Genomic DNA, 11,840 nt, shown 5'->3' with positions numbered 1-11,840 from the left:
TATTATTATTATTATTATTATTATTATTATTATTATTATTTATTTATAGACGAGCAGTTAGCCCTGTTTTATGTAACTAAAATCATACAAAAATCGAAATCGAACAACACGATAGCGTATGAAATCACTTTCACACTTTACGTCGGTTTAAAAATTCTTACTGTGAATCTAATGACTGCTTTCGAATTAAGTATCGAAATTACAGAGCAACGTTTCGGGATCCTGCTTGAATTCGACAAGAACTGTTGATCCGAGCCGAATTTTTGGATAGCCACGCACCCTTAGTAAACACATGTACGACGAGGCGTCGTCATTTTAAATTAATTGAACCCTCTCTGTCGCGAGACACGTAACGGAGGAAAATTTGAGTAAAGGAAAAGGTTTAAAAAAAAAGAATCGAGTCACCTAGCATAATATGTATGTATGAGAATTTTTATGCTCGTGTACATAAATTCTGTAATTTGAATCGATCTAATGGCTGTCCTAATCGTCTGTATTAAACGAGGATTTACTTAACTGAAACGAAGGAAAAAGAGAGAAATGTATAAGGAAATGTGAAGAAAGAAAGAAGACGAAAAAAAGGCGCGACATTTTCCTCCTGTGATATGTATTTGAATTGCGATTCTGCATTTTGTTTTCAAAATTTCTAGTCCCCACGACTTACGTATACATATTTGTCAAACTAGGCAATCATGTGTTACGATACGCTCTTATTGTTGGAACACGTTCATCGAAACGGCCAAATACTTAAATAACGAATGTAACTTAACTTAATTATGCCCATCAATCGTATTCGCAATATTTTTCTCATTCATTAATAGACTGCGGACCCTTATGCAAAATAAAATACTTATAACAATCAATTCAGAGAATGCATTTCGGATTGAATCTATTTCCTGTAGGTACAGTTCGTTTATAAATGTATAAAATCCGCAGTCTATTCATTGACTTAAAAGGATGCAAGGAACCTACATCAGAATTTAAGGTAGTTGTTGTCTAAATTAAAAGCATTGAAAGTTCTTGGAAATTTTGTACAAGATTACTGTAAATACCAAAGAATATGTTTTGAGAAACCTTCAATCGACTGACCATCCTGTTCTTGAGGTATCGTCAGTTAGAATTCGGAAATTTTACCATAGTTTATCGTTGGAGTAATGACGATGATACAAGAAAAATATTCTTCGTCCATTGCAATTAATGATAGATCCTTGAAATCGAGTAAAAATAAATACTTGAAAAATGATGAAATGATTACAGACTATAATGAAGCATATAATTTTTTTTGAGATTATCAACCTCCTAGTTACGGAGTAATATAATTTTAAATGTTAATGCTTTATCATTTGTCACGTTGACTATAAGAAATTTGATGGATGTAAGAACTTTCAGCCATCTAACAAACCAACACGTACGAGTACATATTATTTTTTTCGAAAATACTTATTTTGTCATTTCATGGAATAAAATAATAACGAAAATTCATCTTTCTTTAATACATGAATTTTTAATGCAGAAGTCTTGTATTTGTAGCTGCTTACTTCTAAATCTAAGCCTGAATGAAATAGTAGTGCAACAACGACCTTAACAATTTAAAGTATCTTTTCTAAAAATAAAAAGATAAGTCGAATGAAAGCCAATTTAGAAACATGATTAACTGGCATAAGCTAAGAAGAACGATAATCGAGATAATATCGTCTAAAATGAAACGGAAACTCTCCCCTCCTTCTATCCCCATGTCTCGTGTTCCGACCGAAGCGCAAGATCACTCTTTCTCCTTTCACGAAGTCCAATTCTTTCCATCTACCCCGAATCTCGTATAACGCTATTTTTTATCCTTGAGATTTTTCGGTCATGGTGCTATATATAATATCTGTACATATATATTGTGGGAATCGTTGCGTAATCAATGTACCATTATTATTAATACTGTTCGAATTACTGGTATTCAATTATGATTACAATTATTTTATTAATATTTCGTTATCAATTGACACTCGTATCTACGTGAGCGTTTTTACACTTAAATCAATCGTTAGCTTACCTGCGTGAGTTTTGGGAAACGCTACGAACAAAGAGACGGTAAAACGATGGCGATTCCTTTCAATTTCACAGAGATATATATATATATATATATATAGAAAATATACGTATATTCCGCCCGTAAAACAGGACTTTGCAATAATCATGATTTTGTTTGATATTAATTCTATGATTGTATATTTATAGATAAGTTGAGCTCAAGCGTGTATGTATCTCGTTACGTACGCTGTATCACGTATACATTATACATACTCTTCATTTTTATAATAGGCGAGATATTGATATGATTGACTGCGTACTAAACCTGTACCGGACGTTTTATAAATCGGAAACCAGCCAATAATAAACGATTCGCGAGCCGGATATAAGACGACCTGAAAACGAAAATACATCCGCGGTTCGAAATTCTCAGTTGCCTCCCGACGGAACTTAATCAGGCCGTGGAGAGAGGACGAGCGAGGGGTCGATGAATAGTTCAGAAACAATCGATGACGGGTCGTCCTATTACCGTCACCGAATCTGCGCTTTTTTCTCGATCGATTGACGATTTACGAAAACAGCCTACGTGCAACACGATATAACGATATACGTATGTAACGTGTATCGAGGTGATTTTACAATGACGATTACGATGGGTAGGTTTCACGACGGCGTGCCAAGCGAGGCGGGAATTGTTCTTTGAAGACAAGAGAAGAATAACTACTACAATATATATGTATAAAATAATATAAACGACGATAATGATATTAAGGTAAATAAGTACGACAAAACGACTGCTCTATACTGCTAAAGTACAAATGTTTCATTTTAATTGTTTTAGAAAAAAAAACATCGATTTGTTAGAGATTAGGTTTAAACTTAGGAGCGTGTGCCACTGGAACCAGCTTCTCGAGCGTCGAAGGCGTAGACGGGGTAGAAATATTTAGCCATAAGCTACTTCTATCACAGCACGGGTTACAATACTATTTTCTCTTACTTATATCAGTAAACAGCGGATTTTAAAAATGTATTATTAGACTGCTTATCTTTATGCGAAATAAAGCATTTATGATATCAATGTAGAGAATGAAATCTAACTACGAATTTCTTGTGTATTTTAAAAATCATAATATGCATTTCACTTTTTATATTTTCTGTACCCTTATATATTAAATCAATTTTTAATGTTTTCTGTACGTACTAATTTTTCTGTAAACACATAAAATCCGCAGTCTATTTATTAATTACCACGGACCTAATATTTTGTTAGTTGGGGGAAATAGTTGAATCAAAAGTAGAAATTAAAAGCTATGTACGTAGGGAAAGAAACTCGCCACGCCTGGTCTATACTTTCGACACACATAGAAGCTGCGTCCAGTAGTACACATTCTAAGGGTTTTAAGTGCGTACACGCACTGACGCGCGATGTACGTGTAATTATATTTATTTGTTAATCTTTCTATCTATCTATCGTTCTATCGTTCTATCGATATCTCTGTCTCTATTTTTCATTACAATTAAATGAACGATGGATCCTCCATTTAGCGCGTCCATTAAGAAACAGTACGTGACACGCTCATGCTCGCTCATTTCACGTTCATTCTAACGCATATACATATAATATACAGAGTAATTCGTAACGGGTAGTACAACCAAATTTCTTAGGAAAAAATAAATCGAAACTATATACAGAATAACGATTTTTCATCCGAGACTTGGAAAAGTAACATTGAACTTTTTCAAAACCTCAAATAAAAATAGATTATTTCTTATATTTTACTATTCAGACTCGCATCGACGTGAAAAGTGACATAAATGTACATTATTACTAAATTGATCATTTCGCACTGACCACAATTGCTCAGTAACACGATTGATTATTTCTTCATATTACATGAAGTAGGTTGATTACTTCAAGAAATTTCAAGGATCTCATACAGCCTATAGGCTCCAGCAAATTTACTCTGATAAATGTTCTAACAAATAAAAGTTATTATTCTATATTACGGATTTATTTTGTCATAAGAAATCTACGCATGCACGGTTGTACTACCCTGTACGAAACGCCATATGTTTCACAAACGCAAAACACGTATCTTTCCTGCCGTACTTAAACCTAAGTCGCGTGACACATATTTTGTCCCATTGTGGTTCGTTATAGATGCACAAATACAGTGAAGAAAAAAAAAACTGCATCGTTCTCGTCGTAACACGCACAGATTTCGAACAGCCTCAAATCTATCAGAACTCCATTTCACGGACGATCGCCACGGTGGTCTCTGATTAATTATTATTATTATTATCGACGCTGGATAGGAAACAGAACATGCGAGTGACGGGAGGATTTTCTTTTTCTACAGCGTTTCCCAATCGTTTTCATTTTCGCCGAGTTACTTAACCGTACGCATGATAGTCCGTGTACATTTTACGGAAATTTATATTTTTATAAACACGACTGAAGAAATGGGATCTGAACAGAGATTTGTTTCACACTTTCGAACGTACCCGACTTGTCTCGACCCTTAGTGTGTTCCAAAGGAATCTTTCAATGAACTCTAATTGTAAGAGAAATATATTGCACTGTGTTCATTCTAATAAGAATGTGTAAGGAGATTAAATGGTGTATTATAATTGTTTCGATAGGCAATTGGGTGTTAACGTAAAGAATATCTAATTGTAAATCTGCGAACTGCCTCTGAATATAGTAGTATCCGCATGGTGGAAATACATAAAGCGTTACTATTACGCGACTGACTAAGTTCATGGCCTTCCTTGTAACGGCCATATCGTTTTACTCATTAATTGTATTTCGTGTCAAAAGGAGCGAAGTTATGAAATATTCAAAGTGAAAATTAACTTCAACTTAAAATTTCTAAATTACCAATAGAAAAGAAATATTGAATGGTCGGAAAATGGCCGCCGTATGAAATTCGCGCAGTAAATGACGAAAATGGTACCACCGGAAGAAAGCACCTTATAATGATGTATTTCCACTATAAATATCTGTTTCGCTGTTCCCCCGATTATTATACAGTACGAACGCTTCTACGTAATAAAAATTTTTGCAACTATAGTGTCAACGTATGTACAGATTGGGAAACGTTGATTCCTCTGATCAAAACACGATAATAATACGTATACGTATTGTTCGACTGTACGCCAGTGAGGCAATCACGCGTCACTAATCACGAAACTATTGTAGAGTCATTCGACGACTTTGTTCCTAAAAGAAGAATCATTTCGACTTACTATTTTTCTCAGTCGATACAGATAAGACGTTTTAATTGATTCTTGCTCGAAATGATACGGCGAGAACGGTACATGAATTTAAAACAGAGGACTTTAATTCAAAATGTAATTGTCAGACAAATGCCTGAAAAAAATATTTTTCTAATAACTAACTAATCTTAATACGTCTGCCCATTATAGATAACGATTTCGAGCGAGAATTAATTAAAATCGAGGCTCAAGTACGTAACATCGTTTGAATCAATAAATACGTTATTATTGTCGTTACTTGGTTCGACCATACGATGTATGTATTTCCATCTCGTTCACGGATGCTCGCATTGAACATTATTATTCATTTCGTATAACTTATCACGATGACGACCGCATTCAATCACATTAAGCGTTTCATCCAATTACTGATTAATTTTCGATATACTCAAATCCGATTCGATCGATCTTTTTAATTATTTTGCGAAGCAAACTGTTTCCTCTATTTTTAGTAAACGGTGTGTATCGATCGACGACTTTTACATCTATCGTTGCAAAATATTTTTAAATAAAAGCGATCATTATTATAATCGATGTTTGATTCGTAATAAAAAGCATACGACGATATTCGATATTTAAAGTAGTTCAACAATCGCAAATAGAGAAAACAGTAAAGAAGAAGATACTCTCGACAAAGATTTCCAAAATTGGAATCCGTCGCTAACGAGAATTCGTTCTAATTTCCATGTTGTTCGCAATATTTAAAGCTAACGGATGTAAAGAAAAAAGACGAATCGGGAAAGAAAATATGACATCTCTGTCATAAATACAGGGATTGAAATGGTTACGAAATAAACTGTTTCAAAATGTTACGTATCCATTCTGACTCAACAGATACAGAGAATCAAAAAAATGTCATAATTGTTATTTAGATATATCGGTTCTGACAATCAGGACCGCTATATCTGATAACAGTTATGGCAATTTTAGGTTCTCAATAACTGTTTAAAGAACCGGAATATCATAACTGGTTTCAACCCCTGCATCGATAATCGTTGTACTAATTATCAATTCATATTTTATATGTTTCTCACGTGAGACAAAAGTTTGTCCATAGTTTAGCTCATTGCATATATCAATCGTATTTTTGTAAATTCCTTTTAAAAGTCGATTACCATCGGGGGTCTCAGGCTGCCGACAAAATTGTTTTGCAACGAATCGTTAATAAAAGAAAAATAAAAAACGGACTAGCCCGCAGAGAGTTAAAATACGATCACTATACGGACAACGTTTGTCGTGGATAGAACATTTCGACCATTTGAGTGCAGAGGATCGTGAACGCGTTCCTTAATGCTCATCAGATCGGATCAATACCGAGTTAATCCTCAATTCCACGACTAGTTTCGTGCATTTAATTGATAGAACATCTCGTATCAATAATATCGAGTCAGTCGCCAATATTGACGAGGAATATGAAAAGCACGAAGGCCACCTTTCATATTTTCTTTGTCGCGAAACAGCTATTGAACGCAACCGACCAGACAACGCACGTCCAGCGGTTGTGTCTTCTTGAATGAAAAGAAATATCGTTTATGATTCATCAACCGTTATTTGATCCGTATCGGTTATAATAAACTTTTTAAATAGTGTTAACAAAAATTCATTCCTTTCCGTCTTGGGTCCTTCAACTCGTCCGAACTGATTCAAAACTCGAATGCATACCGCGTTTAGACACATGCTCTGTACTCTGCACTCAAATGGTACGATTCACGATTACGCGCCAGTTAAGTCGATTACTATATCTGTAAGATCGCTTAAGGTAAAATACGAACGATCCGAAATAATCAGAACAACTTATTGTTAATGCATCTATAACAGGGGTGTGCGAGTACTCGCGTTGAGCGAGATCCTGAAAGTTTCTGGAACATATTTGGTTCGGGTACCGGAAAATAAAATCCGAACTCGAATTGCAATTTAAAACGGAATTCGATACCATTATATTCGATAACTAGACTGTGGACTTTTATGCAAAATCATATTTTTTTTAAATGTATTTTAAGGAGTGTGATCCGTTTGTACAGATTTTTCATTTGTATAAATTTATAACGTGAGATTCACATTATTTATAATAATAGTAATTATCTCTTCATTTCAGCCTCTTGGCCCAGAAATAGACTTGGTTTAAGAGAGTTACATCATTTTAATTTTCTACATGCAAATTTTCTATAATTACATAAAAGTCTAATAACTTCTATCGATAAAATATAAAAACACTTTGAAACTTAAAAGTATGAGATCAATTTGAAAAATCATCTTCCGAATCGAATGAAAGCTTCCGATATGATTTCGAGGCCTGAGTCGATATTCTGGTACTTGCAGGAAACAAAACATGATATCTCCATCATATATAATCGATGTAATGATTATCAATTCATATTTTATATGTTTCTCATGTAAGACAAAAGTTTGTCATTTTATGTTTCTCGTGCTGGTTGAACTTTCGGGATCCTGCTCGACTGGAGGTACCCGCACACTCCTAGTCTATAAATGAATTGAGATCTTCTATATGAAAAATGTTTGTAGATAATTAGGAAACGTGAAATTTTTGACTCGTCGTTGACATCCGTAGTTCTTCTTCTTTTATAAACCGACCCATTCTTCATTCGTGTTAAAACGATAAATTAGGCATTACCCTTGTCCAATGATGTCGTCCCTAATACGTACGACTTTCAATTTAATATTATATGAATGTATTTGTTATTTAAATCATTTTAGAAGTAGGGACGTTTCTCGAAATATCTTTTGTAGTTGACAATGAAAACATGTACAAAAATGTTTTAAAAAAAGTTACTATTGAATGTAATTACGATAAAAAAAGATATTTGTATAAAATTGTACTTAATTTCTCTACCAATAACAAATCCAAAGATATTTTGCGCGGTTACGAGTCAATTGTAATTCTTTATTTTAATCGATTAACGAAACGGCAAAGAATAAATGACAATGAAAAATTCATGTATTTATTTACATTGAAAGAGATATAAATATTACAAAAAATACAAACGCTGTAATTAGAATTTGATAGAAATGTAATTTAAAATTATTTTGCAACACAGATATTTGTTGTTAACTTTCGATTACAGGTGATTGCTATTAATATTGTATGTACAACTAAACACGAAGAACGCTGTAAATGACAAAATGGCATATGAAAAAATGGGATAACAATCTTAATACATATATATAGTAATAATAGCATATTGCGCAAATGTAATGTAAGAATTCTTCTTGAATCTCTTTGATATTTTTAACAGATATGTTTTTTATGAACAAAATGTGTTTGGCATCTACAGCTTTTTCTATATTCGTAACTGAACTTCATACTTATCTCGTTGCTGCTAAGTTTTGATACATGTATTATTTTCACGCGTGAAATAGATTATGTTATAACTTGAAATATAAAATTTAAAAACTTGTTCATACCTGTCTCAGAAATTTCATTCTCCATAACAAAAGTCTGTCTTAAATTAAAAATATGAGAAGAAAAAGAGTGAGTGTAGGGTAATAAGAATAGGAATAGTACTTTCTGCTACTGTTTCAAATCGATCCAAATATTCTATTTGTTCTTTCTTTTCTAATATCAACTTCTCTATTTTCGGTGGTAAATTAATTCCAATCAAGTTAAATATCGCACTCCTAGTTGGTATTCCAATATCTTTCAATCATTTGATCATTATACAAAACTCGCGGAATAAACATTTATAAAAAATAATATAGCATTATTTTATTATTAGCGACACTTTTATTTTTTACTTTTGTCAAGTTTTATGTCACTCATGGAATTTCCATGATATAATTTCACTGACGTAAGAATTTTGACTTTCCATGTTTTGAATATGCAACTTCCGGTTTAGGCGTATTTTGGGATTTTTAAGTAGGCGTCCGGCTGTTGATGCTTTCTCTCTGCTTTTGACGTATTAAACATTTTCGCATAACTTTTATTGATGATGTCTAACCGGCAATGAGTCTTTACGTGGGTGAACACAGAGCTCAAGACGTAAGTTTACAGTGTCATCGAGGTACTGTGATACTGTGCAAGTGAGACGGGATTTTACGAAACGAACAGGAGGTTAGATTTGCCCATGTTCGTTCAACAGTATATGAAGGTAAGATGCCAAATCATGAACACGTAAATAGATCAAGAGCCAATGATAGATCGTAACGTAAATATAAGCAAAATATTGTTCCCGAAGGATATTTCGGTAATCTCGAATCTTGTGGAAGATGTGATGCGTATAAAATTCTACAAGAGGTTAGATGATCTCCGATATTTCACGTTGAACTGTGCATAAAGTATTTATTTCAAACTTATTGTTAGTTAACTTAGAATCGAGGAAGTATTAGTTTCCTTGGTAATAATAAAAATATCTAAATGTCATAATGTTTGAATAACACGAGTAAATTAAATATAACGTTGATAATATTTGTATATAGTAAATATCATTAAAAATAGATTACACTAATGAAATTAAATGTTCTTAATTATAACTCACTTAAATAAATCAATAACCGATATCTGACTCTTTGCACTCAATTTATTTTCAACGTTATTTTGTACTGTTTTCTCCAGCGTAATGTACAAGTGCAAAGAGAAAGAAATAAAACATTATTACAAAGTGCTTTACATTTTGTTATTAAGCAATTGCATAATTTGTAACATGTTATAAATGATGTTAGGTTTCTCAAAAAGATAATGGGTCAAACTCTTAGTGAACCAGTGACAGCTAAGAAATCAGCATGCTGCAAGAATTCCTATTACAGAGTTGGAAGTTCTTGCATGCAAGGATGGCGTATTAAAATGGAAGATTGTCACGTTCATATCCTTTCGTTGCCTGATGATCCTGGCACTGCATTCTTTGCAGTATACGATGGTCACGGAGGTGAGAGTTAATACAAAATTGAGTAAAACGTATTTGAACTCGTAGACAATCGGTACTCTGATGTTTACTGTACATAAGAGTTAGGAGGATTATTCACGATTGTACCAGTCAGACCTAACTGTAATTACATGCGCACTCAAAGAAATTTATTATACCGATAGGCTCAGCAATGGCGCAACATGCTGAGAAACATCTTCACGAATATATAATTAGAAGAAGCGAGTACAAAACTGGAAATATTGTCCAAGCGATACAACAAGGTTTCTTGGAGTTAGACAAAGATATGCAAAATGATATTGTACTTAAAGACAAACAAGCAGGAACCACTGCTATAGCGCTCCTTGTTAAAGATAACGTTGTATATAGCGTAAGTCCGTTTCGATTCACCAGTTCTTTAATCGTTTCTATTATTGTTTTATAATAAGATGTCTGCAGGCGAATGCGGGCGATAGTAGGGCAGTAGCGAGCGTAAAGGGCACCGCCGTTCCACTTAGCCGTGATCATAAACCCACGCTAAAGGACGAACGCGAAAGAATCAAAGCTGCTGGTGGCTGGGTCGAATTCAACAGAGTCAACGGCCAGTTAGCGTTATCTCGGGCCCTCGGAGATTTCATGTTCAAACGGAACGAACATAAATCGCCGCAAGATCAAATCGTAACTGGTATTATAAACAGATAAAGAAATTGTACTATCGAGGAATGATTTCATTTTGTAAGCATACTTTTACGCTTGCAGCCTTCCCCGAGGTTCAAGAATTTCGGGTAACGGAAGATTGGGAATTCGTCATTTTAGCCTGCGACGGTATCTGGGACGTAATGACGAGTAGCGAGGTTGTGAACTTTATTCGATCGCGCTTGGTTCAAACGAAAATCAGAACGGGGCAGGAAGAGGACACGATGGACCCTGAAGAAGTTTGCGAAGAACTTCTGAAGCATTGCCTTGCGCCAGACGCGTTGATGGGCACCGGCTGCGACAATATGACAGTCGTCCTTGTATGTTTCCTTCACGGGAAACCGTATTCTCATTTAATCTCGCGCTGCAAGGAATCCATTAGTACAAATCCTTAGTCATACTTTATGTTGATCATTTAAAAATTATTTATATTTAATTTTACATCGTTATCTCGAGACTATCACATCTCATTCGTCATGTTCGCATCACATCGATTGTTATAAATTTGTTGTTTTTTATGAATCTTCTCGCTTTTAAATCTTTATGAACAGGAATGTTTTAAGAAAGAATTTATTTTACATCAACAGTATTCTCGTTGTTATTATCGACACGTCTTATTTATAATTTTAAAAAGAGCAAGTTGCGAGCAAGTGGAATTATAAGTTTTTATTTACAATCTCGAACAATGGACAAGATGTGTCCAGATATAAGTTTAGTAACAATTCTTAGTAAAATGCATCGAGTTCTTCGTTCAAAGTCCATAACGGTCTTGTAAAGAGGAGACGGCCGCATTAGCAAGCGAGCTTAACCTGCCTGCGACCTTGTTCACTCCTTGACGTACACTTTCTCTGACGTCATCTAAATCGACTCCAGCTCTTCCGCCGCTCAGATGCATCGACAGAGAAGACGTAGGAGACGTCGCCGTAGAACTTCCTGTGCCAAAATAGTCGGCTGACGAAATGCTAGACGAACCTTCGAAACGTCGAAGAT

The 11,840-nt window shown here is 34.3% G+C and overlaps 2 protein-coding genes across 5 annotated transcripts in view; one reads left to right on the top strand and one right to left on the bottom strand.

Annotated features, from left to right (window-relative positions):
• The first annotated feature begins 9,147 nt into the window (after positions 1-9,147).
• LOC108626875 (putative protein phosphatase 2C T23F11.1) lies at positions 9,148-11,436 on the top strand. Of its 4 annotated transcripts, XM_018027805.2 has the most exons (6): positions 9,148-9,404; positions 9,492-9,550; positions 9,976-10,178; positions 10,340-10,545; positions 10,614-10,839; positions 10,914-11,436. In XM_018027805.2, the coding sequence occupies exons 1-6, from the start codon at positions 9,381-9,383 to the stop codon at positions 11,243-11,245; spliced, it is 1,050 nt and encodes a 349-aa protein (XP_017883294.2). In that variant the 5' UTR covers positions 9,148-9,380; the 3' UTR covers positions 11,246-11,436. The 4 variants fall into 4 exon arrangements, with proteins under 4 accessions (XP_017883294.2, XP_026670945.1, XP_026670948.1 ...); XM_026815144.1 differs by lacking the exon at positions 9,492-9,550 and having other exon boundaries at positions 9,149-9,404; XM_026815147.1 differs by lacking the exon at positions 9,148-9,404 and having other exon boundaries at positions 9,539-9,591.
• A 65-nt stretch (positions 11,437-11,501) lies between these two features.
• ArfGAP3 (ADP-ribosylation factor GTPase activating protein 3) overlaps positions 11,502-11,840 on the bottom strand; it is a 3,695-nt gene continuing 3,356 nt past the window's right edge. Inside the window, exon 8 of the mRNA XM_018027804.2 lies at positions 11,502-11,840. This exon is cut by the window's right edge and continues 17 nt beyond it. Coding sequence (XP_017883293.1) covers positions 11,602-11,840 — 239 coding nt within the window. The 3' untranslated portion in view covers positions 11,502-11,601.

This window comes from Ceratina calcarata, unplaced genomic scaffold (genome assembly GCF_001652005.2).
Source record: "Ceratina calcarata isolate Rehan_Ccalc_2016 unplaced genomic scaffold, ASM165200v1 scaffold430.2, whole genome shotgun sequence".
Taxonomy (NCBI): Eukaryota; Metazoa; Arthropoda; class Insecta; order Hymenoptera; family Apidae; genus Ceratina; species Ceratina calcarata.
Note: the sequence above shows the minus strand (reverse complement) of the source record. Positions and strands in the feature narration are given on the sequence as shown.

Excerpts from the sequence above, each read along its gene's own strand:
- LOC108626875 (XM_018027805.2), top strand. The coding sequence starts at position 9,381 with ATGTTCGTTCAACAGTATATGAAG. Across the intron at positions 10,179-10,339 it reads AGTATACGATGGTCACGGAG|GCTCAGCAATGGCGCAACAT; the intron begins GTGAGAGTTAAT and ends TTATACCGATAG. Across the intron at positions 10,840-10,913 it reads GCAAGATCAAATCGTAACTG|CCTTCCCCGAGGTTCAAGAA; the intron begins GTATTATAAACA and ends TTACGCTTGCAG.